Source organism: Prionailurus viverrinus, chromosome A1, assembly GCF_022837055.1.
Source record: "Prionailurus viverrinus isolate Anna chromosome A1, UM_Priviv_1.0, whole genome shotgun sequence".
NCBI lineage: Eukaryota > Metazoa > Chordata > Mammalia > Carnivora > Felidae > Prionailurus > Prionailurus viverrinus.
This window is the reverse complement of record NC_062561.1, coordinates 206,154,678-206,179,469: the sequence shown is the minus strand read 5'-3', so window position 1 is coordinate 206,179,469 and position 24,792 is coordinate 206,154,678. Positions and strand designations below refer to the sequence as shown.

The following is a 24,792-nucleotide window of genomic DNA, read 5'->3' as shown; positions in this document are numbered from 1 at the left end:
ATTCATCCTAAAGTAACTGGACATGATCACCAAGCCTTTATTTTAGTCAGCCCTACAATTTTTTTAATGCACCAAGAATCCATTTTTAAATTTTTTTTTTCAACGTTTATTTATTTTTGGGATAGAGAGAGACAGAGCATGAACGGGGGAGGGGCAGAGACAGAGAGAGACACAGAATCGGAAACAGGCTCCAGGCTCTGAGCCATCAGCCCAGAGCCTGACGCGGGGCTCGAACTCACAGAGCGCGAGATCGTGACCTGGCTGAAGTCGGACGCTTAACCGACTGCGCCACCCAGGCGCCCCAAGAATCCATTTTTAAAAGCGTACTAGAGTTTAATTTGAAATAGAAAGAAAAAGATGAACATTTCAGGAAAGAACTTGGGAACCCTTGTTCTCAACTCTGAAACAGTAAGTACCTAAGCAGAAGATTTTACAGCTGTGCTTTCCTCAGTGCCTCGGAGGCCCATATAAAGGAAAGCAACTATGAAGGTGAATTCCTTACATTCGGTATTGTCCAACATGAAATACTGTATTAAATTTTTTTGCCAATTTCTACCATTAATTCAAAGCCGTTTGTGCCAATAGCCTACGCAAACTCAGTGTTTGTGGTTTCATAACTACTTGGCAATGGCATAGGTTAAAAACAAAAGCCTACCAGTTTTCTTTAATGTGCTCTTTAACATTATGTTATCTATAAAGTAGTTCAGTGACTTTTTTTTTTTAATTTTTTTTTTAACGTTTATTTATTTTTGAGACAGAGAGAGACAGAGCATGAACGGGGGAGGGTCAGAGAGAGGGAGACACAGAATCTGAAACAGGCTCCAGGCTCTGAGCTGTCAGCACAGAGCCCGACGCGGGGCTCGAACTCACGGACCGCGAGATCATGACCTGAGCCGAAGTCGGACGCTTAACCGACCGAGCCACCCAGGCGCCCCCAGTGACTTTTGACAATAGTGATCAACCAGGAAGTTTACAGATTTCTTTTACCATATTTTGACCAGCATCCATCAAGGACATGACCTTCAGTGAAAGGGAGTGTGTATAAGGAGGAATCACTGATTTCCTGAAGCTCTTCAGATAGAAGAGCACTTTGTAAATGACAGAAGTACTTTGGAAATAGATATGTGGCCTCAAAGCAGAGCTTCAAAAGGGAGGACCCCCACAAGCGGTGGGGGGGGAGGCTTAGTCCTCTGAATCTGTTTACAAGTACTGTGTAAAACCCAGGACCCCTCAGTACAGAACCCCATCCCCAGGAAGCCCCAGCAAATACTTACAGGCTGGATTCCTCTACAAATAAATGAAATGGAAAAACCTTAAAAATATGATTCAACCACCCAGCCCATTCCATTCAGGGTGGCTTTGGCTCAGAGAGTTGAAATAGTTGGAGGGACTCTTCATGACAGAACCAGAACTCTCCAAATTCCAATTCAGCCCTCTTCTGTTTTAATGGGCTTTTTCTGAAAAGATCATTGCCAAGAAGCTGATAACACTTGTGCCACAGGTACCCAGGTCACTAGAGAAAAGCATCACATAGCATTCTCAGTGTTCCAGAGATCCTCTTGGGCCAGCCCCACAGTGCCTGCCTGAGGTGCCCCTAATTTTCCTTCCTGCTGCTTCTTCATAGACTTACAGCATTCTTTTTTAACTGCTTCTCAAGAAAACACAGAGAAAGGCTGTGCTTGGATTTTTTTTATTTCAATACTAATATATAATAATATAGCAACATCTTCTAGTTATCTAGAACTCAGACTTCAGTAGTTATGACTATCTAGAAGATAACCACAGAAAATCACCTCTAAACCGTGAGGGAAATAGCTGTCACGATATGACCACATACACTTCATGTGGGTTAACTAGCACTAGTGGACTTATAATTACATGTAAAATGGAGGATAAATTTCAGATCTAGCAGCGTGCTCAGCATTTGCTCTTCATAGGTAGCAACAGTTAACAAACCATAAATTGGCAGTCCCAGCTGACTGCGAGGATGGAAATAATAACCACAGCAAACACTTATATGATGATTACTCGTAGCAGAGCTCAGATCTACCAAAAAGGACCCAAAAGGCATCTGGTCCAATGTGTGTCATGCTTCTCTCTCATTGTAATATTTCCTCTTTCATGATGTGGTCCAGTGGATGTTCCACATTTCGGGGCAGGTGACTGCTGAGTGCCTTCCAGTCCACAACCCAGAGTTCTCTGAAGAAGGTTGTCCTTTCCCGCCAACCTTCCCCTCCTCTTCTTCCCTTTCCCCTAACACCCAGCACCAAGCCAACTTTGGGAACTGGCGTGTGATTTCCTTTGTTTTTGTTTTTTCTTTGTCATGAGTAGAGGATAGAAAAGCGTGTCTGGTGAGGGAGAGTAAGAACACAAGACTTCTTCAGTGTGTAACTGCTACTTGACATTCTCGCTCTGCATACTGTCAGGAAGATCATCTCCCCCCAAGGGGAGAGCCACTGGCCAGTGAAGAGGGGAGCCAACCTTGGCCACCCCAGCCGGTCTGACTGGCAGAATCAGCCATGGTCACTGTCAACGGTGACGTGTTGCAACCAGAGGGACCTCCAGCCCCCCCGACACTGTTCTTCTATCATTGCAGTTTGAACACATTGTCATTCGATCATCATTTAAAGACGTGAATTTGGTAGAACCCTCTTCAAGCTTTCTAAATGATAACTGCAGTAAGAATACCGGTTTAACTTCTTAATAATTCCCATTGCCGTTTTATAGTCTTCTCAGAAGTTTAGGCAGGATTAGCATTGAGACATGTACCATTTGTGCACCTGTTTAAAATATCTCTTAGTTCTCCAGTGCTCGTCATGAAGGATTATTTTACTCTTTTGAGGTGAAAGTTAATATTCATATCTTTCCCACACCCTCCTGTATGAAGCTCATGGGAGTTTATACCAGGTGTCACTCTTTTTTTATTTTTAAGCTCTGCGCTCAGTGTGGGGCTTGAACTCACGACCCCAAGATGAAGAGCTGCATGCTCTACCAACTGAACCACCCAGGTGCTCAAACCAAGAGTTACTCTTGATACAAAGCTCTGCTAGAACTGATCAGAGAACCTAATAATGTATAAAGCCAACTTTTCAGTGCTTACTTATAACTTTATTTCTCTACATAGCTCTCAGCCTGTGCCATTGCAAACACATTGCAAACACATGGGGACCTTTTAAAAATTGTGATAACCCGGGGTGCCTGGGTAGCTCAGTCAGTTAAGCGTCTGACTTCAGCTCAGATCATGATCTCAGTGTTCGTGGGTTCAAGCCCTGTGTTGGGCTCTGTGCTGACAGCTCAGAACCTGGAGCCTGCTTCGGATTCTCTGTCTCCCTCCCTCTCTCTCTGTCTCTGTCTGTCTCTCAAAAATTAATAAACATTGAAAAAAAATTTTTTAAATAGTGATAACCTGGCTGCACCCCAGACAAATTGACTCAAGTCTCTGGGAGTAGGCCAAGGCATCAGTATTTTTTAAAGCTCCCCTGTTGATTCCACTGTGCAATTATAATTAGGAAATGCTGCTCTTAGGGCTTGCCAGGTTACTGATTTCTGAGAATTGAATCAAGAGCACATCTGAGCTTGTCATTTTTCCCTTCTGGGAATTTTTTGAGGAGCCAGAGAAAATTGTCTAACAAAAAAGCTACTGTTTTTTTGCTAGTTCTGACTTTAGACCGAAAATCACACACCACCTGTATTTCAGTCTCACCTCTGCTTCCTACAGCAGTATAAACATGGGCAACTCACTTCTCTAAACTCCAGTTTTTCACCCATCTCTAAGTGGATATAATGCCCACCTTCTGTAATCATTGTTAGTATTAAAGGAGACAATATATGTAAAGTATTCAACATGATATAAGATGGAAGGTGATGTATGTAACATGGTAATTATAACTAAAATAAATATAGAGTTGCAAGTCAAAATCCACATTTTCAAAATAAAGGCTCCAAAGAGAAAATAAAAATAAATACCAAATCTGTTCTCAAGATTTTGAGTGCTGATCAGTGTTAATACTAACATTTCTTCAAAATGTGGGACCACTCGAGTTAGAATACTCAATTCTTCTAGTAAGGGCCGAAGGTAGGCTCTCTTGTGAAGTGCAACCTTCTTTACAGAGATACTATAAATGGATATTGAACTACACTGTCTCTAGATTTAGGCTAAAAAAAAAAACATGAAAGAGCAGGAATTATACTAGTTCAAAATTATTGTTTGTGGCTCATCAGAGAGGACCTGAGAATGTATAATAGCCATTTGTTGTCTTTATAATGAAATGTAAAACAAGCTTCTGGGGGGCCTGGGTGGCTCAGTCAGTTGCATCCGATTCTTGATTTCCGCTCGGGTCATGATCTCACTGTTCATGAGTTTGAGACTCACTCCAGCTCCGTGCTGACAGTGCAGAGCCTGTTTGGGATTCTCTCTCTCTCTCCCTCTCTCTCTCTGCCCCTGCCCTGCATGCATGCATGTGTACTTTCTTGCTCTCTCTCTCTCGCTCTCTCTCTCGCTCTCTGTCTGTCTCAATATAAATAAATAAACTTAAAAAAAAAAAAGCAAGCTTCTACTAGGATTTTCAGAGATAATCAGAGAGGTGCTCATTTTAAGTTTAGGCCAGTACCTCTTAGACTTGGAAAAACCTCAGCATGACACTAAGGAGCTGAACATTAGAAATGCCAGCTATCTTCAGCCACAGTAGTAATAGCTGAAGCAGGAAGCAACAGAGAAGAAGCTAAGCAGCCAGCTACACTACAGTTATTCTTGCCTCCAACAGAGAAGTTACATACTTCCCCACACGCACCGTGAGGCATTCCATTTGCTAAGAAAAGTGGCTTATGCCATTGTTGAACACCACTTTCAAGTTCTGATATATTGGATTCATTTATTCAGTATAAATAGAATTCAGCTAATATTATTCCCTACCCTTCCTCCAAATTAGCCCATCAGTTGGGACTTCTGCTACTCAGACTCTCAGAAGGCTGCAAAGTGCCAGCTGGGGCTTGGTCTCATCTGAGGCCAGACTGGGGAAGGATCAGCTTCCATCCTTGCTTGTGTGGTTGCTGGCAGGATTCAGTTCTTCAAGGGTTGTTAGACTAAGGGCCTCATTTTCTTGCTAGTTATTGGCCAAAGGCCACTTCAGTCCCTTTTCATGTGGTTCTCACCAACACAGCAGCTTCTTCATCAAAACCAAGAAGAATGAAAGTCTGCTGAGGTGGAAGCCACAGTTTTCATAGTCTAATCACAGATACGACATCCCCTCGATGCTGCCACATTCTGTAGATTAGATTAGCAAGTTATTCAAGGAGATTAAATACATAAGCTTATAAATGATAGGAAGCAGGGATCATTGGGGCCATTGAGAATTTAGTCCTGTCTACAGCACTTAGCAGGACATACCCATGTGGAAGGAGGGAAGGAAGGAAGGAAGGAAGGAAGGAAGGAAGGAAGGAAGGGAGGAAGGAAGGGAGGAAGGAAGGGAAAGAAAGAAAGAAAGAAAGAAAGAAAGAAAGAAAGAAAGAAAGAAAGAGGAAAAGAAAGGAGGAAGGTAGGGAAAGGAGGGTGGACCGTGAAAATACACACCAAAAAAAGACAAGTTAAAAATAGCTTTGCTGCACTAGGTCTGTATCTGAATGCCTGTGTAGGCACACACTTCATCACATTAGCACCACAACCAGAAATCTCCTATTTCTTATGTATAATGAGAAGATAATACAGGGCTTTCTATACATCTGGAGTTAAAAGGAAACAGAATAAACAAGAGTACTATGTTTAAGTAAGAAAAATGTGTTTTAAATTAAATTTTTTAAGTTTTTTTCTCCCCAGCTAACAGAGTTTTGGGTTTTTTTTTCCTTTCTGTTTCAAGTTTTTGAGTTGGGTTTACTATTCTTGCCATGATGTGGCAGGCTTGTGGCACAGAGAATAGAAGAAACTGAGTAGTGTTTCCTTTTGGTGCTCTCTGGTTGTTTCAAATGCCAAAATTACGTTTTGGTTGTGTACGTTGTTATTAGTGGTGGTATATGTCATTTCATTGTAAAAATGAAGTTGTAAAGTACCTTGGATCTCATCTCTTCCAGCCTCTCTATTGAGGAGCCTGAGGCCCAAACAGCTTGGGAAGAACAGGGCTAAATAGTATCAGAGCCAGGACTAGAACACGGATCTCTCACTTTGCAACCCGGCACATTTCCTCTTCTTGCCTTGTATGCAGAGGAGTAGTCACAATATGCAAGACTCTCCTCACACCTGCAGGAATTAAAAGTAGTGGTGGCTTAAATATGTTTTATTAATTACTTATTTTCTGGAAGGATCTGAAAATACCCTTTTCAGTGCTCCAGCTGATAGAAAAAGGAACTTTTCCAGATACTCTACCATATAATAGGTGCTTACCTAACAAAACACTCACCCTGTTCACTATATTCACTTGTAGCAGCTCACACAGGCTCCTACACTTCAGTGCTCTCAGGGGGTTCTTAAATGCTGACCACCTAGAGAGGGCTGACCATCTGCCCTTGGTACCGAGCAGATCCTATCCATTCCCCAAAACTCTGTGAATCCCTTAGCTAATACAGGAAAAGGAATATTTCTTACAACAATATGACCATGGAATTTTATTAATAAAGACATTCTGCCACCCCCATCTGCAGATAGGTTGCAGGACCTATCTGCAACTCAGGATTTCCTGAAGATTCATTTTCTTATGGCCAGACTATTTGGGGCAGCAGGTGTTCAGAAACAAGGACACATTTCCCCAGCCTGAGCTTCTTTGCTGCATTAATATGGGTGTTAATGGAAGGAGGATGGGGCCTCTATTTCCCAGCCCATTATGTCCTTACCCTGCTCATTTTTCTACATGGGACTCCCCCTCCCCCCAGCCCCCACCGGAAGGGAAATTCCATAAGGACCAGAATGTTAGCAGTTTTGTTTCCTGCTCTACTCTTGGAAGAGAACCTGGCACTAAGTAGATGTTTAGTAAGTGTTTGTCAAGTGGATGGTTGAATGATGGATTTATTTAGAAGGTTTATAACATCCCATTCATTACGAGGTTGACAAAGGAAAAAAAGGAGGCATGTTTTGGTTCAGAACACCAGATGTGAACCTGGAACTTGGAATCAGGAATTTGTATGTGTTTGGTTGCATGCTATTTATTTTTAAAGTATGTTTTAAAGTATTTATAAAGGTACTTTAAAATTGAGAGCCTCCCTGTCGCTCAGGGATGAGAGCTTTAGATCAGAGAACAAATGTATTAAGTTTACAGTATAATTGAAGTAGAATCAGATAAGGAGAGGAAAAAAAGAAAAAAGAAACTTGGCTATCTCCAAAAAAGGCCATGGAAGTCAGAGAACAATGAGAATTGATATAGAAAAATCGGTTTTGCCTCAGACTTGTCTGCTGCAGATTTCATAGATGCAGAGGAGTTTGGGCGAATATCCTAACACTTAGGGGCAGTCATCATTTCCCAAACTAGAGTTGACACATACGTATGCATGAATTTTTTAGTCATCATCTATTTAATGCAGGTAATGGCTGAATCTTTTAAAAGAATGCAAACCTAAGTGGCTTTTTATCCAACAATCCATAAAGGGAGGAACAACCCTATAGTGGAAGCTGTGATCCCACGCCACATCCTTTGTCCCACCTGATGTCAGTGCATGCATCTGTGGTGGACAGTCGCCATCATGAACCTTGCCGGGACATTTCAGGTGCCTGCCCAGGCCTCTCCCAAGTCAGGCAGGACCTTCAGCCCATGTGCAGGTGCATGAACACCCCCAGGGTAGCCTTCAAGCAATGGGTGGTGGGAGTTGGTGGATAAACAGCCCAGCCTCCCATCCTTCTCTAGGACACACTCTACAGCTTTTCAGAGGGTCCGCTGTGGAGTTGGGCCCTAGCTGGCCACTATGGTAACTCTCCCCTTCCCTCTCCTCCTTGCCCTTACTTCCTGTCCCTGGGGTCACCTTCCAAATAAACCTTCTCTCTAGCTCTGGCTTCTTAAATAGGCCCTAAAAAATAATGTTTGCAATGAAGACAAAACAGTTTGCTCCTGGAATCAAGAGCTGACAGAGAAATAACTAGCAGGCATCAAGCTCTGAAACTGTGACCCAGGAAAAGACTGTGTCTAGAAAAAGTGGTTCTTCTTTACCACTTTAAATAGGTGTTTTATTAGGACCATACATTACCCTCCTGATTTCATGCTTTGCCTTTTCTGCTTACTCTGCAGATTCTTCTGGGAAGCCTAAGTTCACCAAGTGCCGTTCACCTGAACTAGAGACTTTTTCGTGCCACTGGACAGATGGGGTTCGTCGTGGCTTCAAGAGCCCAGGATCCACACAGCTGTTCTATATTAGAAGGTGCAGCCTTCGTGCCTTTCTGACTTTTTCCTCCATGGATTTTCTGATGAAAGTATACTGAACTGCATGCAGTGGTGGAGATGGAAATAATTTATTTTGATGACTTAAATGTATTCATTTAGTCAAAAATTATTAATTAAGCCCTTTCTACGTGTTTAGTACTATTTAGGCACTGGAGATATAGCATTGATTACAAAAAAAGGTAAAGGCCCTAGACTCATGGGCTTCATTTCCAACTGGGGAAGACAGACAATAAAAAATTTAAAAATAAATGTCAGCTGCTAATATGGGTTATTAAGAAAAGTAAAAGCCAGAAAGAGGATAAAAAGTGTCCACACTGTATGTGAGTACATGCATGTGCATGAGAGTGTCTGAGGGCGAGTGTGTGAAAGTGAGTGACCATATGTGTGAGTGCGTGAAAGTGTAGGTGCAAGTGTGAATATGCATGAGTGTGTGTGGAGTGTGTACAAGTGTGTGTGCAAGAGGGTGAATAGTATGTGCATGTGAGAATGTGTGAAAGTGGGTATGTGGATGTGCAAAAATGTGTGAATGTGTAAACGTATGTGAGATAGTATGTGAAAGTGTGGATAAGTCCAAGTGTATGTGTGTGTATGTGTGTGTGTGTGTGTGTGTGTGTGTAGGGAGCTTGGTGATACTTTAGATGAGGAGGTCACAGTGGGCCTTGCTGGCGTGTTGTATTATAGCAGAGACATAAGTGAAGTGAGAGAGGCCACATGAATATCTGCAGGGGCGGGGGGAGGAACTGTTCAGGCAGAGGTCATTGCAAGTGCAAAGCTCCTGAGGCTGAGCTGCTGGAGGAAAGCAGGAGGCCAGCAAGAATGGCACAAGCCTAGACGTAGGGATGCGATGTTTGAAGACGTCAGAAGGTTAGCCAGAGCCAGACTGTGCCAAGCCTTGCTGGTCACGGCTGGGCTTTGAATCTGACTTTATCTGTGGTGGGCTTTTAGAAGAGATGTATGTTTTGAAAGACTCAGCTTGGTTTCTATGTAAAAAATGGACAATGTTCCTGTTAAATTAGTTATACTCAGTAAGGAACTGTAATACTTTTCCGTTCCATTTTGACTGGTTGTCTTGCAAAATGACAGAGGAAGAGTGAAACAGAGTCTCTCGGTATCATCACCACCCAAGTAGTTTATTTCTGACTTCTCCCCTAGAATTATTTCCCTTTCTGTTCACTCTTATGTTGTCCCTTTTTGCTTTTTTAAAATTTTTAGGTTCAAACACTTTATCATTTCCCCTTTTCCACCCCACTCCCAGGGAAGGCCTAAGCCGAGAGGTAAGGTCAGCCAGGACCCTTTACCCCAGGGTGGGGGTGTTTATCAGTCCAAGGAGGATGCCATCTACCCCCACTGAGGAGTGGGGAAAGGGAGTGAAGACGTGGTGAGCAGTTCAGGACATGGGCTCAGGGCCAACAAAGCCACATCTCAGCCTGGCTGGCACTCACTGCATACACCAGGCAAAGTAGTTTTTTCACAGCTCAGTCACCTCATTTGCAAAACGGAGATCATAGACCTGGTCTCATGACGTCTGTGAGGATGTTTTAGATAATACATGAAACACGCTTACCACAGTGCTTGGCACATTGTACGTACTCAGCAAGTGGTAGCTGCTATTATTGTTTATAATATAGTAATCCTTTAAAATAATAATGATACAGAAATCCAATGCCTGAGCTTACCAAATCGACTTTTGATTCTTTACTATTAGTGATTATTGGTGTGCTCTAAGACCATTTTTAGTGCAAAACTGGGTACTCAGTTTACAAATAAATACTTTGAGTTAGCAACCCCTACTGGCCTTCCCCTTTTCCCAGGTGTGAGAGCGGTCTCCTGGATGTACCCACGGAGGTGACAAGGTTGGGCACCAAATGCACTTTTTCTCTGTTATGGCTGACCCTACAGAGAGGTAGGGGCCAAGAGGCTAAGCTGGATTGTGTGAATACAGTCAGACAGGAAGCGTATATGTTTGGTAACTCTCTTGAATGCCTGTTGAATTGACTGTTGAGTGAAGAGAGATTTTGGAGGTACAGTTCTTCTGGTTTTGCCTCAGCAACAGAGAGCCAACTCAGTGGAAACAAAACAAGTTATTTGTGCAGGCACAATGAGCTAAACGGGATAAAGAAATAGCAGAGTCGGGCCCATTTTATGAAAACGGGTTATTACCACCCCACTAGTCTCCAAATCTGAACGTGAGCAAAAAGATAACCCAAAAGGTAGAAAGCCCTCACAAATATGTATCTGTTCCTTACCCTCTTCTGTCAGGATCACAGACCTTTGCCTCCAGGCCTCCTCTGCCCACCCTCAGCCTCTCAGCACCCCGGTTCCAAACCCTGGCTCTGTGCTAACAGAAATGCCACGGAAAGTGTGACCAGGTGGCAGGGAAACCGGAACATATTCGGAAGGATGTCGTTAACTGTTGCCCTAATGGAGTTTGGGATCCCAGGGGAAAAAAATTGTCACATCTTCAACCTCGTGATCAGAGCCAACCCAAACTTGCAAAACCAGTATTTTCTGTTTTCTCTACAAAACTGTAATTACTTTGAAGATTTAGCCAAAATAGCATAAGCCCCCACCCGGTTTATCTAGGAAGGGCAGAATCAAAGGGCCTGGAGTGTCAGGCCCAGACCACAGCATCTAGTACACAAATGTGTTACACTTCCCATTGGCCCCCTTGCACAGAGAGGACTCTACAAATGCACTTTCTGACCCTTGTCGTTGTTTCTTAGAATTCAGTTCCCAGGCAACTTCTGGAAGTATAGAACCATGACCCCTCTTCCCTGACATACAACACTGTGACAGCGTGTCATCCAGAACTGAAGCAGAGGGGACAGGGAGGGGCACAGAAGGGGCCCGGGCCACTGGGCTTTCCATTTACCAGCCTGGCCTTGGTAACTAAAGCACAGAGGAGCCTAAACGTGTCAGGCCATCAACAGGATGGGCCCAGAGGCAGCCACACGCTTGGCTGGCCCTGCTCCCAGCCAGGTGAGCTGGAGGGAGGGGCAGCTGATGCGGAGCGGTCTCTGCCCCCCTGGGATGGAGGTGGTGCCAGGTCTCATCTCCTGGGAGAGGACCCCACCTGAATGCAAACCACAGGCACCCCACAGGCACCCCAACAGGAGGCTCCAGGGAAATCTGTCAGAGTTGCTGTGCTCTCAGCTCCTTGCCTGCAGACGCCTGAGTTTTGAAGAAAGTGGGCGGGTATGGGAAGGCTCAGTCCCTGAGGCTGTATCCCACGCCTCTGCCCTCCCTCGTGCTCACTCCCCTCAACCAATTATCCTAGCCTTTTTTTTTTTTTTTTTTCAGTTTTTATCAGTAAGTTTCATTTAGAAATTTGGGACATTTTTTTTTAATTTTTTTTTTTAACGTTTATTTATTTTTGAGACAGAGAGAGACAGAGCATGAACGGGGGAGGGTCAGAGAGAGAGGGAGACACAGAATCTGAAACAGGCTTCAGGCTCTGAGCTGTGAGCACAGAGCCTGACGTGGGGCTCGAACTCACAGACCACGAGATCATGACTTGAGCCGAAGTCGGACGCTCAACCGACTGAGCCACCCAGGCGCCCCATGGGACATTTTCAATACAAATGCTTACAATATATATATATCCTAGCCTTTTAAAGGGAAGTTGATCTTCCATGCAAGGTTGTAGGGGAGATTAGAAGGGAGAAAGGGCACTATTACTTTTTTTTTTCCCAATGAAAAGGTTGAATTTTAAGCCTGAAACACATGATCTGTATGTAATGAAAATAGCCGTCCTTGGAACATAAGCGATGTTTTACTTTTAGGATTTTTCTTCCAGTTGCTAGATGGAACAGCATTTGGATAGAAAGCATTTCTTCTGCTCTTTATTCTGATTTTTACTGATGGTCTCATTGTACAGCTTTCCTTCTATTTCACAAGATAGACTAGGAACAAACGTAGTGCACTTAACTCTTAGCGGCATGACAAAGGGAGAGTAGTTTCCATATGGCTTTGCTTGCCTGCATACAAATTCAACCGGGGAAAGCAGGCAACAGAGTCTCTGTTTTGTGAGTCCATTTGTTTCTTGGGGGTTTTTTCTGTCTAAATTTAAGAGTTTAAAAAGAAGTTTTAAATATTTATTTAAAATAAAGTTCAACTTTGGTTAAAGATGGGGAGGGCATTGGGAGTCATGTTTTGAACTAACTGTTCTCAACCCATGGTGCTTAAGATAAGTGCTTGAGTTGTTTGCTCTGTGGAACTCATGGATTTGGAATAATCTAAACAAGATTTTTCATACAGTCCCCATCCCCATGGGGATGTCACAAGTTGAGAAACCGTAAAAACACAGAGCTAAACTCCCTATTACAGTCCAGACCAGCCAGGCACTGTTCTACATCTTTACATTTTAATGCTAACTTTTATACTATCAACTATGCTAAATACATTTTGTATCTATGCTATTAAATAAGAGGCTCACTTCTCTGGACAATCTTGCTAAGCCATTCTCCTGAATACACTTTTATTTAGCTTGACAGTCAAGATAAAATAAACCATACTATATGTCAATGACCCACCTAGCCCTAACGTTTTAAATCCTTTTCCTATTATTCTTAACACACACACATGCACGCACACATGTCCACATATACACGCAAATGTATACATGCACATACATACACATATACACACGTACACACACGTACACATACACACACATACATGCATGTATACACACACCACTCACACTTCCCATCAGGGATGGATCTCCCTCTCATCCAAGGGTATGCAACTTTTGAGAACCTCAACCAGAGTTAAGAAACAGTTCACTGGCCATGTTAATCCCAAGTTCTTTCCAACAGCTGATGAGCACCTGTCTCAAGGACCCCCTCATACTGCACAAGTTTCCTCCTAGTGCCAATAGACCAGCCTGAGAAACAGTGGTAAAGAAGGAAGTGTGTGTTATCTCCCTCGTCCCTTCCTTCCGGTCCCTGCCTTCCCCACAGTCTTGTCGCTCGCTGCTACCCAGCACCCCTCCCTGAGAAGGAGTCTCACAGACCCCCCACTGTCTGGCCTACCAGCCTCAAGCACTTCAGCCTACACAAGGTCATTCCCACCTTCTTCTCATTCAGTCACAGACTCCCTGGCTTTATGTCTCCTTGACTTACAAGCCTTTTTCTCAGCTGATACCTCATGAATAATAAGCAAATAATGAATTACTCCACCCAAGTAGCAATTCTAATTTAAGTTATCCCATTTATTCCATTGTCTCCTATTTCCCTCACCACACTCGTGCCCATACTTGCATACCTCAATTCCTTTGTCTACTCTGTTCCCTCCTTCCTTTCCCTGTTGCCATGTAATTGCTGGAAACACCACCTCCACCTTGAAGCCTTCCATGAACAGAGCAATCATTCCTTCTTCTGAACTTTTAGCACTATTTGTGAGCACAAACTCATGATGCTTTGTAATACAGCTTTTTAGTCATCCCTCTGAGGCAGGAGTCATTCCTTAGACACACGTGCATCCCCTTAATATCCAGCATAGTATTTGATATATAATCAGTGCTTATTAAATATGAATGCAATGAATACAGGAGACAGAAAAAAATAAAAAGTACTCAGGTGTAATTTCTGCGTCTTCTTCTAGCCTGAAGGTAGGAATGAAATCTTATTCACCATTGTATCCACACAGTGCTAGTGCCAGGTGTAATGCTTCTGTAGTACTTGTATAGTAGGCCCCCCAAAGATGGCTTGCTGAACTCATTCATTCAGTCAGCCAGAGGGATGGGACTCTGGAGAGCTGTGTCACATCCTAGCACGTGTTTGCTCTGTTCTTGCCGTGGTGGACTTGAGTCTGGGCAATCCTTGGTTGCTCTGCATTTTTGTTCAGGTCCCCATGGCAGCTGACCAGGGAATTTCCTTTCCCAAACCTCTGCTTCCTTCCACAGTGAACTTCCCAGCATCTCTTTTCCATCCAGCTCACACACCCTGCCAGTGTTTTAGGTCATCTGGGTAAATGATGCTTTCTGTAGAGTAGGACGGAAGTGAATAAATGTATGGCAGAATGTAATTACAGAGATGTGGCTTCTCTGATTCCTTCGGTATCCTCCATGTGGCCATCTTTCCTCCATGATTTGTTGTGTTTGTCTGTTTGTGTGTTTTTATCAGATCCAAGATATAGGAAAATATGAATTTGTTTTCTTAGAGAAAGTACAAAAAGGAACAGATAGGCAAGCACATGGATTCAGTGGAGCCCATTTTGTTTCCATTTTTTATATTATAAGTAAACATTCACTCTAATTACAAAATAGAAAAAAATTGCTTTCTAGGTTTGGAAAAATTATTTTAACTTCTGGGTTCATGGCCTTTGGTCTCGTTTACGGGTGGGGAGAAAAAGGCTGGGATACCCATGCTTCATAAATGTCACCTGGATGCCTAGCATGTTTACAGTGTTCCCAAGGCTCTTCATACACTTAAGGAAAGAACCAGGAGTATGGGAAGGAGTTCAAGACATCAGGATAACTCGCCCAAGCATAAGACAGCCTTGGGAAGATGATAGTGATTCCGAGTAGTGTGGTAATTTTCCACCTCAAAGCCACCCAAATCTCAGTGTCCCTCCTCCTGGAGAACATGCCTCCCCACGATGTTCCACCATGAGCTGAGGAAACACCCAGTCCAAAGAGCCATTGTATTCTGGGAATCTTTACAGTTTGGGAGATGACCCTCTGGAGTGTTTTAATAAAGGAACATTTTAGACCTCCTTAAGCCTCAGAACCCTCATCTGTAAAATGTGGACAATAAAGTACCTAACCACAAATGACTTAATCTGGGAGCTGGCACTTCGTATGCAGTTAATGAACAGATGCTTTTGCTATAGTCCATGTCCCAAATGGCCTCCTCTCGGTCTGCAGACACTATGGATGATGTCCACAGATGGGGTACTTCTTGGAAATGGTGCTGCTAAAATACTTGCTTGTAAAATATTTGTGTTCCAGTTTATTGAATCTGACTGTCGGGCTCTTCGCTTTGACTTAAACTGTGGCATGATGCTTGGAACAATTCATGCTCTTTTACCCTCCATTTCAGGAGCACTCAAGAGTGGACTCAAGAATGGAAAGAATGCCCCGATTATGTCTCTGCTGGAGAAAACAGCTGTTACTTTAATTCATCTTATACCTCCATTTGGATACCCTACTGTATCAAGCTAACCAGCAATGGTGGTACAGTGGATCAAAAGTGTTTCTCTGTTGAGGAAATAGGTAAATCACAGGTTTGTGTTTTATTTGACATGGCTTTAGATTAAGTAAGCAGGGAAGCCTCAATGTCCAAGTGTGTTCAAGTAGGAAGCCTTGGTCATTGCAAACTAGGTGAATGGAAGTCTGCTCTATAGGGCATGAGATCAGCCAGTGAACAAGAGAGAGAAGGCACGGGGGACTTAAGTCGGCTCTAACATAAATGGCGATAAATGTTGTCGAGAAAAGAATGGGAGCCTTCCAGAGTCTTTTCCTTGAGGAGATCTTGAAAGCTGAATTGTGTTCTTGGGTGCCACCACAAGAGACAAACTCAGCATACTCCCACGATTCCTTCATTCCTAATTATTCAATAGGATTATTATATTCAGATCTGACATATGTTGACCTTTGATCCCTATCATTGCTATAGCCAAAGCCTAGATTTTCTTTATCACAAGGCATAATAATTCTGGAACTTTATAGTTACAAAATAACCCCAAATCGGTTTAAAAACATGTTTATAAGACCTCAAGACAAACAGTGGAGATAATCAGCTCAGTGAACTAAATGAAAGATCTAGACAGATTATCCCTTGCCCATCATGCGGACACAAGGGGAAATGAAACAAAACAAAACAAACAACTGTAATTGGAATTTTTATGTTTATACTAGAATAGTGTAAACAGCAAAATATAGAGAACCAAAGAAGGACTTTGAGTAGATGACATTGGTGCCTCAGAATCTATCCACAAAGGCTCATTTGTTATAGATAGAAGTTCCTTGAAGTTCCTCTGAGACGTGTTGTTCTTACAAGCTTGTGTGTGGTTTCCCAGGCATCAGCAGACTAGAAGAGGCTGAGCGAATGTGGCTAGAAGCTGCAGGCAGAAACAAGTAAATCTGATAGCCTGTCAGGGAGAAGAACAAGCAGAAAAGAGAACCCGACTGCTTAACTTGGAGAGACTATTCAGTGTATGCCCCAATATCAATAGATGTAGCTTTTGAATGGCTGAATAGGTAGTAGTAAGAATATCGGGTCAAGACCCATGTTCTAATCCTGACCCTGCCAATAGCTAGCCCCACTCATTTCTGTGACTGGCCTTCACTGAGGGCCTGCCATGCCCCGAGCACTGTGCTGGGTATGGCGGCTACAGAATGAGTAAGATATGGTCAAGTAGGGGAGTCCAATGTGTTAAATAACCGCAGGACCGTGTCTTAGGTGCTGGACTCAAGGTGTGTGGAATACGTAGTAAGCTGAGGTAGTGGCCAAAGATACAGATGATTGACTGGGCCTGAGGGATGAGAAAGGGGTGCCCAGAAATCGTGGCAGTTCACTTCCTTCTGAAAGCATCAGTGGGAGCTGCCAAGTATACAGGCTGGCCTGTGTCTTCCAACAACTACTAAGTTCCGGAAGTGACAAACAGCACAGAATGTTGAAGGACTCAGGAGACCTAACTGCCTCGGTTAGGCAGGCCTGACTGATCAGCCAAGAGAAATCGTAAGTGTTCCTATGTGAAATCATAAGTGTATCCAGTAAGATAAGACTGTATCTTACTGCCAAGAGGTGCATTTAAAGATATTTAAGAAGGAAAATGACCTGGGGATAGTAATAGCTAACTAACACTTACAAAGCCCTTACCTATGGGTCGGGTATAATAACCATGTGAGATAGATTCTATTATAATCCCCATTTTACAGATGATGAAACTGAGGCTCGGAGCATTTAAAGGCTAACTCAAGGTCAAACAGCTAGTAGGCAGAGCTGAGATTTGAACCTATGCAGCATAACTCCAGAGTCCATGTTCCTAATCTCAAAGTTGTACGGTTGCATTACTAATGTCTCAGGAAAATCCGTCCTGCAGTGGAGAGAGTAGATTGGAGTAGCACGGAGCAAAGATAGAGGTTAGAAGGCTTTGTGATAACCAAGACAAAAGATGATGACAGATATTACAACCATAGCAGGGAGGGAGGGAGCTGAGAGGGGGAGACAGCAAGGAACAAGGTAAGCCTGATAGATCTTAAGATGACAACCATGGGCCTCAGCGTCCTCATGTATTACGAGAGTATCCTGCTACCTTACAGGGCTTGTCTTTGGATTTAAAGCACTGTATTATTAGACATTTGTTATTCATTCATTCATCAAATATCGATTGAGTCTTTTCCTCGGGCCAAGTACATCTCTAGGTGCCAGGAGAAGAAAACGTCTGCCCTCGTGGGATCTTATCCCAATAGGGGTGGAGAGAGACAAGGCTATGAAGAAAACTAACATAGGGAAGGAGAAGAGGCATGCAGGAGAGGTTGCAATTTTAATAGAGTTTTCAGAGCTGGCTTTGCTGGGAGAGAAAAAAAATGAGAGAACATTGTATCCATCTGAGGTAAAGATCACATCAACAAGAGGGCACAGCTAGGGTAAAGCTCCTGTGGTGGGAGCTTGCCTTTGCTCACTTGAGGAACAGCGTGGTTGGGGAGGACCTGCCGCAGGGTGAGCCAGGAGGGGCCTGGAACAGGCCACATCTGAGAGAGCTGAGAGGCAAAGCTACAGTACCTGAATGGTATCTGAATGTACCTGAATGGTACCTGAATGGCTTCACCTGAAGCCGTTGAATGACTTTGGCTTCCACTTGGAGTGGGATAGGAAGGCTGTGGAGGGTTTTATGAGTGATATGCTCTAAATCAAGTGTGAAAGTAACCACTGTGACAAGTGTATTGAGGACTGTGTTGAGAATAGACTGAAGGAGGATCAAGACCAGGGTGCCTTGGTGGCTTAGTCAGTTAAGCGTCTGACTCCTGATTTCAGCTCAGGTAATGAGCGAACAGTTTGTGAGATGGAGCCCCATGTCAGGCTCTGTGCTGACTGCATGGAACCTGCTCGGGATTCTCTCTCTCTCCTCTCTCTCTCTGCTCTCCTGCTCGCTCGCTCTCTCTCTCTCAAAAATAAGTAAATTTAAAAAATGAGGACAATAACAACAGGAGGAGACCGTTCAGGAGGCTAATGCAGCAACATGGGTAAAAAAACCCTAACGGCAGGCCTGGGTTGAGAGGTGCAGCAGTGGGCAGTGGCTGGGCTCGGAGACTGTCTTGAAAGTACAACTGACAGACTGTGGGGGTGGTAAGAGAGGGATGAGTCCAGGAAGAGCTCACTAATTTCACCCTGAACGACTGGAGGAATGGAGGCACCAGCAACAGAGAGAGGGAAAGTGACAGGGGAGGGAGCATATTCTGGGGAGAGGACCAGGGCTGCCTGGGGATGTATTCAGTCTCAGGTGCTTTTCCAACATCTTGGAGGACCTGTCAAGTACAGCATGTGGCAGTATGTACGGAGGAAAGGGAGAGGTTATTATTATGCTTGTAACGGTGATACGAGTCCACTCAAAAAATACCATGTTCAGGGCGCCTGGGTGGCTCGGTAGGTTAAGCCTCTGACTTTGGCTCAGGTCATGATCTCACAGTTACTGAGTTCGATCTCGATGTTGGGCTCTGTGCTGACAGCTCAGAGCCTGGAGCCTGCTTCAGAGTCTGTCTCTCTCTCTCTCTCTCTCTGCCCCTCCCCCGCTCATTCTCTCTCTCTCTCTCTCTCTCTCTCTCTCTCAAAAAATAAATAAACATTTAAAAAGTGAAAAAGAAAAAGACCATGTTCCATATCTTCTATTTAAAGCAGAAAGGGGAGTTTTTAAGATGAAACATGAGTAATAAGTTGAAATTTTTCCATAAAAAAACGTTTGGTCTCTTAAAGTGTTAAGTTTCGGCTCTCAGAATTGCTCAGTCCCCAACAAATTCAGAAGAGTGAAGCATTACTGTCATTATTGTAGCCATACTGTGGCTCAGCTGTGTTGCAAATCCCTCCAATTTAACTTCTGAAATGTGTTCATTATTAAATTTGGATTTCCTAATTTTTTAAGTTGTGTCCACTCTACGGGGTGGGGGTGCGGGGGGAAAGGGGGGGCACTATCATGCTCCTTCACAGTGAAGTCTATTTTAGCTCTGGTTAAATGCAAGAGCTTCCCCTTTGACCACCAGATTTTAATAGCCAATTATGGTTCCTCAGAGCATATATTTGTAGGCTTATCTGTGGTCAACTCTGGGGATCCAGACTTTGCAGCACTCTGGGTACCCTTCTACAAACAGTAGAAAAGAAAGTACATTTTACTCTGTATCTGCAAGTGATTTTTGAAAACCTCTGTACTGAGACATGAAGTGCAATAATTTATTGGGAACCATCTAGAACGTAAATTTAGATATGTTCCTAGCTTTGGAATCCGTATTTCTCTGCATCAACCTTTGGGAAATTGTGGTCTTTGCGGTCCTAATAAGCAGAATACAGCCGACTTACCAGAGAATGTACAATATGTCAGTAGAAACCAAGCAAAACACTGTTTCAGATTGTTCACATGCAGTTAGGTAAAAGGCAGAAAACCCTGACTCCTCACCATTTGAGAGTAGAGTGCAATGCCCATCCTTCTTATGTCTAAAAAAATCATGACATGTGACTGGAGGACAACAAGCTAAGGAGCCTGTGCTGTGTTTGGAAGGATTGTTCTGGTAGCCATACAGAAGTTAATATAAGATCCTTGGCGCAGGTAATAAGCAATTTGGAACAAAAAAGATTTTTCGATCCCTGGTTCCAAAACAGCCACATGTTTAAATGCTGTAGGTCTTTCTGACTCTGTTCCTTCAGTTTTGAGTTAAAATGAATTCCTTTGCCAAAATCCCAAAGCATTAATTCTTTGGGGGCTAAAAGAATTGTAAGACATGGCAGATCCTCAAGAAAAGTTTTAGGTCAGGTTGTAGACTTGAAAAGGAATTTTTTGTAGGGGTTTTCTTCAAAGTTAAAAACAGATCGTACTCAAGTCAAAAAAAATGGTACCCTCTTATAAAATGAGTGTATAATAAGAATATTGAAAGAATTAGGAGCGTAAACAATAAAAATGCATGAAGTAATTGGTCTCTTCAGAAGAAAGCACTCCATTAATACCAAGCTGTACCTGTCTGTCTCTCTGTGCACTAACTCTCTGTCGAAACGCACAGTGCAACCAGATCCACCCATTGGCCTCAACTGGACTCTACTGAACATCAGTTTAACGGGGATTCACGCAGATATCCAGGTGAGGTGGGAACCACCGCCCAATGCAGACGTTCAGAAGGGATGGATAGTCCTGGAGTATGAACTGCAATACAAAGAAGTAAATGAGTCCCAGTGGAAAACGGTAAGATATCATTACATATCACACTTAAAAATGCTTTGGCTTTTCTTCTTTGTATCTCAACAACACCTCTCTCATTTATCATTGGACTTCCTTTTGACTTAATACCACATGCCCGTGCTGTATACTCCATATTTTCTTATTTGAGGGAAACGGATATGATCAGTAAAATATCATCTTGGAATTCTGTCCCACAGCAGGTGCTGACAGGGAGCTTATACAGAAGCCTATGGAAAGGAAGGAAAACTATTTCCCCAGTCATCCTCAGTGTCCAGTTTAACATTAGAACAAAATCGTGTACTCTAGCACTTAAGCTGTCTTTGGGGATGTGGCTAAACATGAGAAGAGTTGTGATCGAGGCCAATAGTGAGCTATGGCTAAATATTCTCCCATGATCTTAGTTGCTACTGCTCACAAGACCCCCATTAAATTAAGTGCTTAAGTGACTCCAGGAGGGAAACAGAGGAAGGGAATTTGTTCCCTAGAGGTTTCAGAAGGATGTTTTGTTCCATACCTCAGGGGAGAATTAAGCTGAGAAGTTTTTGTGTAGGCAAGCAGCATGGATGTGGTTGACCTCTGAACTCCTTACCTCCTTGACAAATTCATGGGAACTGGGCACTTAGATAAATTCCACATGGCACACAACAAGAAGAAAAACAGGATTATCTTGCTGCTCCCTGTATAACTAATTCTAAATCAGTATAACCATAGCCAAGCCCTGGCCAAGCCCAGTGGATTCTGGCCAGTCATCAGGTCGTGCCCAGTGCCCTGACAGATTCACTCCCAAAATTTTGAGACACCAGGCCGGTCCATTCCATGTTCTGCTGAAAAAGAAGCCAATTTTGTCATTAAAGTTAATTTTGGAGCGGCTGTGAACAGTTAAATACTGGACTTTGTGGTACAGTTTCCAGAATCGTTTTAATTTAGATATCTGTTCCACTAACTTGGTGCAAAAATCCCTGGTTGGATGCAGAGTCAAATAAGACTTTCTAAATTCAGGTTTCGGTCAAACATTTATTCCACAGCCAGACAGTGAAAGGACTACCCCACACGAGGCACTGCACTGCATACTCCAGAGCAGAGATTCTCTGAGTGTGAACTGTGAACCCCCGAGGGGTCCTGAGAGCCTGGCAGGGAATCCACAAGGTCAAGACTGTTTTCCTACTCATACTAAAATGCTATCGCCTTTTTTCACCATGTTGAGATTTGCGGCAATGGTACAAAAGCAATGGTGGCAAACCCACTGTCACCTGAGGAAAAATCAAGGCTGTCATTGCAAACCGCACTGGCAGGGTCACCATGCGCTCACAGTCAATGAGAGCGGAGAGCCAGCTTCACTGAGCAATGTCCTTGATGCAGCTGCATGTTTCATTTACTTTATTGAATCTCAACCTTTGACAACATAGCTTTTTAAAAAAAATTTTTAAGATTTTATTTATTTTTGAGAAAGAGAGACAGAGTACGAGCAGAGGGGAGGCAGAGAGAGAGAGAGAGAGAGAAAGACACAGAAGCCGAAGCAGGCTCCAGGCTCTGAGCTGTCAGCACAGAACCCAATGCAGGGTTTGAACTCACGAACCGCAAGATCATGACCTGAGCCGAAGTTGACACTCGACCAATTGAGCCACCCCAGCGCCCCTGATGACATAGCTTTTTAATATTCTGGATGACACATGCCAAGGACACATAGCATACGTCTGCTGTACACTGAGTCCCCCACGGTTGTCTTAATAAAGCCAAGTTGCCAGCCGGATCAGCTGCTTTTCGCGTGGAACGCCATTTTTGCTTGAAAGAACAACTGATAACCCCATAGATGGTTTCTCATAGCGGCATTGGCAAGTATTTGGCAAACGTTTCTTGGAAAAGAATGAAGTGTGCTTATCAGTTCAAGAAAAACGATGGACGGTAGTCGTTACCAATGATATTTGAACCTTCAAAGGAAAATCAGAGTTTTGGGAAACTTGCCTCTGCAGCAGTGAGCCTGGTAGCTTTCCCAATCTTTGAAGATTTTCCTGATGCAATGGTGATATTAGCCAAAGTGATTTTTTATATTGTATAATAAAATGTGTGAACATTTAGAAAATTTGCATAACTCAGTGCACCAGTATTTTCCAAATGCCAAATACATGATATAAGCAAAATCATGCATGGGGAGATGATCCATTCAAAGTGCTAGATGGAAAGGTGTATTTTCATGTAGTAAGGTAGGCAAGATTCATTGATACAGTTTCAGATTCCACATTGCAACTAACCTTTAAGGAATTACCATGTGTTATTTCCTAGTTGCAGTCCTATCTGACTGCATTCATGTAACATCCCCCAAGCAGATCTTATGCCTCTGGTATTTGATGCGTCTCATCCATTCTTCACACTGGAGCCAGAGTGATCATTCTAAAACACTCTCTCGCTTAACATTCTTTTAATAAAAACTCAAAAAATGCACATATTAAAATCCACTTTTTACTTGTATGATTCTGTGAGTTTTGAAAAATCCATAGAGCTTTGTTGCTACCACCAGAATCAGGATACAGAACAACTTATCATAACCTTCAAAAAATTTCCTCATGCTGTCCCTTTGAAGTCAAATCCTCCCAAAACCCTAATCCTTGACAACTACTGATCTGCTCATCTCTGTAGTTTTGCCTTTTCCGGGAAGTCATACAAATGGAATGATATAATAAGTAACCTTTGGATTCTGGCTTCTTTCACTCCTCGTAATGCATATGAGATTCATTCATGTTGCTGAGTGTAACATTCCTTTTTATTGCTGGGAGTATTTCAGTGTACTATAAAACTGGTCATGTTCACTTTATTTCACATGATGGTTGTGAGTATTTAAAAAAAATCCATTTGGTGGAAGCTAGTTGAAAAATAGAAAGTTCCAGGTTAATGTCAACACATGAGGGCACTTAGCACAGTGGTTCTGCCCGGACCTCATTTCTGTGTTCCACACTTGTACATCCAAATGCCTCCTGAACATATCCACTGGGATGCCTCATTGGCATCTCAAAAAAACAGCATGTTCAAACTTCTTCCTATCTCCCCAATTTCCCCCCTCAGTAAATGACAACATGGCGATAAAGTTGTTCAAATTTAAACCAGAATATTATTCTGACATCTATCTGTCTCTTAATCTTATTCCTTATATCCAAATAATTACCAATTCCTATTGATTCATGCTCAAGTTATATCAGGAACTGGTGTTATTATCAGCTCCTGTGTATTACTCTTTGCCCACTCCTTCCCCCACACTAAATCACTTTCCATGGCTCAGAGTGATCTTTGCAAAATCCATAGATTTCTTTATTAAATAACAAGATTTCTTAGATGTCTATCCATAGACATGTCTGTAAGTGAATATTTTGCTACTTTCTTTATCCAACAGAAGGTCACAATTACTCTGAACTATCCCCAGTATTGATTTTTCTGCAGGCAATCATATTTAATACCGTAGGCTAAGATGTGCCAATGGGCACTTTTTCAAAATTAACATTTCTTAGAAACTTAAAAAAAAAAAAACTACCACTTGTTGAGTTTTGGTATTAGTGTTAAAGAAGAAAATCCACATGGACTGGCTGACTCAGTTGACGACTCTTGATCTCAGGGTTGTAAGTTTAAGCCCCACATTGGGTATGCAGATTACTTTAAAATCTTTTAAAAAGAATATCCACGTTATCTGAAAAGGCTATTAAAATATCCCTCCTTTTCCTCACTATATGTCTATGTGAGACCAGATTTTATTCATGTACTTCAACCAAGACAACACATCAGATTTAATGCAAATGTAATACAGAAGCAGATGTAGCTCCTTTTCTCCACCATCATGGTGTGTGCGGTTCACTGTTCCTCGCCACGTCTTCTCACAAAACTTTCAGCATCAAGTGATCCCTAGCCAAGAAACAAAAGCAGAATCATCCCATTCCCCAGTGGATTCAGATGAAAACTGGTAATAAAGTCAAGTACCACTCCAAGAGGAGGCATTGGAGAAAAACCACGCTGGGTCTATAAGGGATTGCACATGAGATGATACACATATTTATGTTGCATGAAGGTC

At 42.8% G+C, this 24,792-nt stretch overlaps 1 protein-coding gene across 7 annotated transcripts in view; it reads left to right on the top strand.

Moving 5' to 3' along the window:
• The window catches only part of GHR (growth hormone receptor), a 276,203-nt gene that overhangs the window by 237,258 nt on the left and 14,153 nt on the right, over window positions 1–24,792 (top strand). For all 7 annotated transcript variants that reach the window (XM_047866704.1, XM_047866685.1, XM_047866678.1 and 4 more), the window contains 3 exons: window positions 8,202–8,331; window positions 15,398–15,570; window positions 20,566–20,744. In XM_047866704.1, coding sequence (XP_047722660.1) covers window positions 8,202–8,331; window positions 15,398–15,570; window positions 20,566–20,744 — 482 coding nt within the window. The remainder of the gene's footprint in view (window positions 1–8,201; window positions 8,332–15,397; window positions 15,571–20,565; window positions 20,745–24,792) is intronic.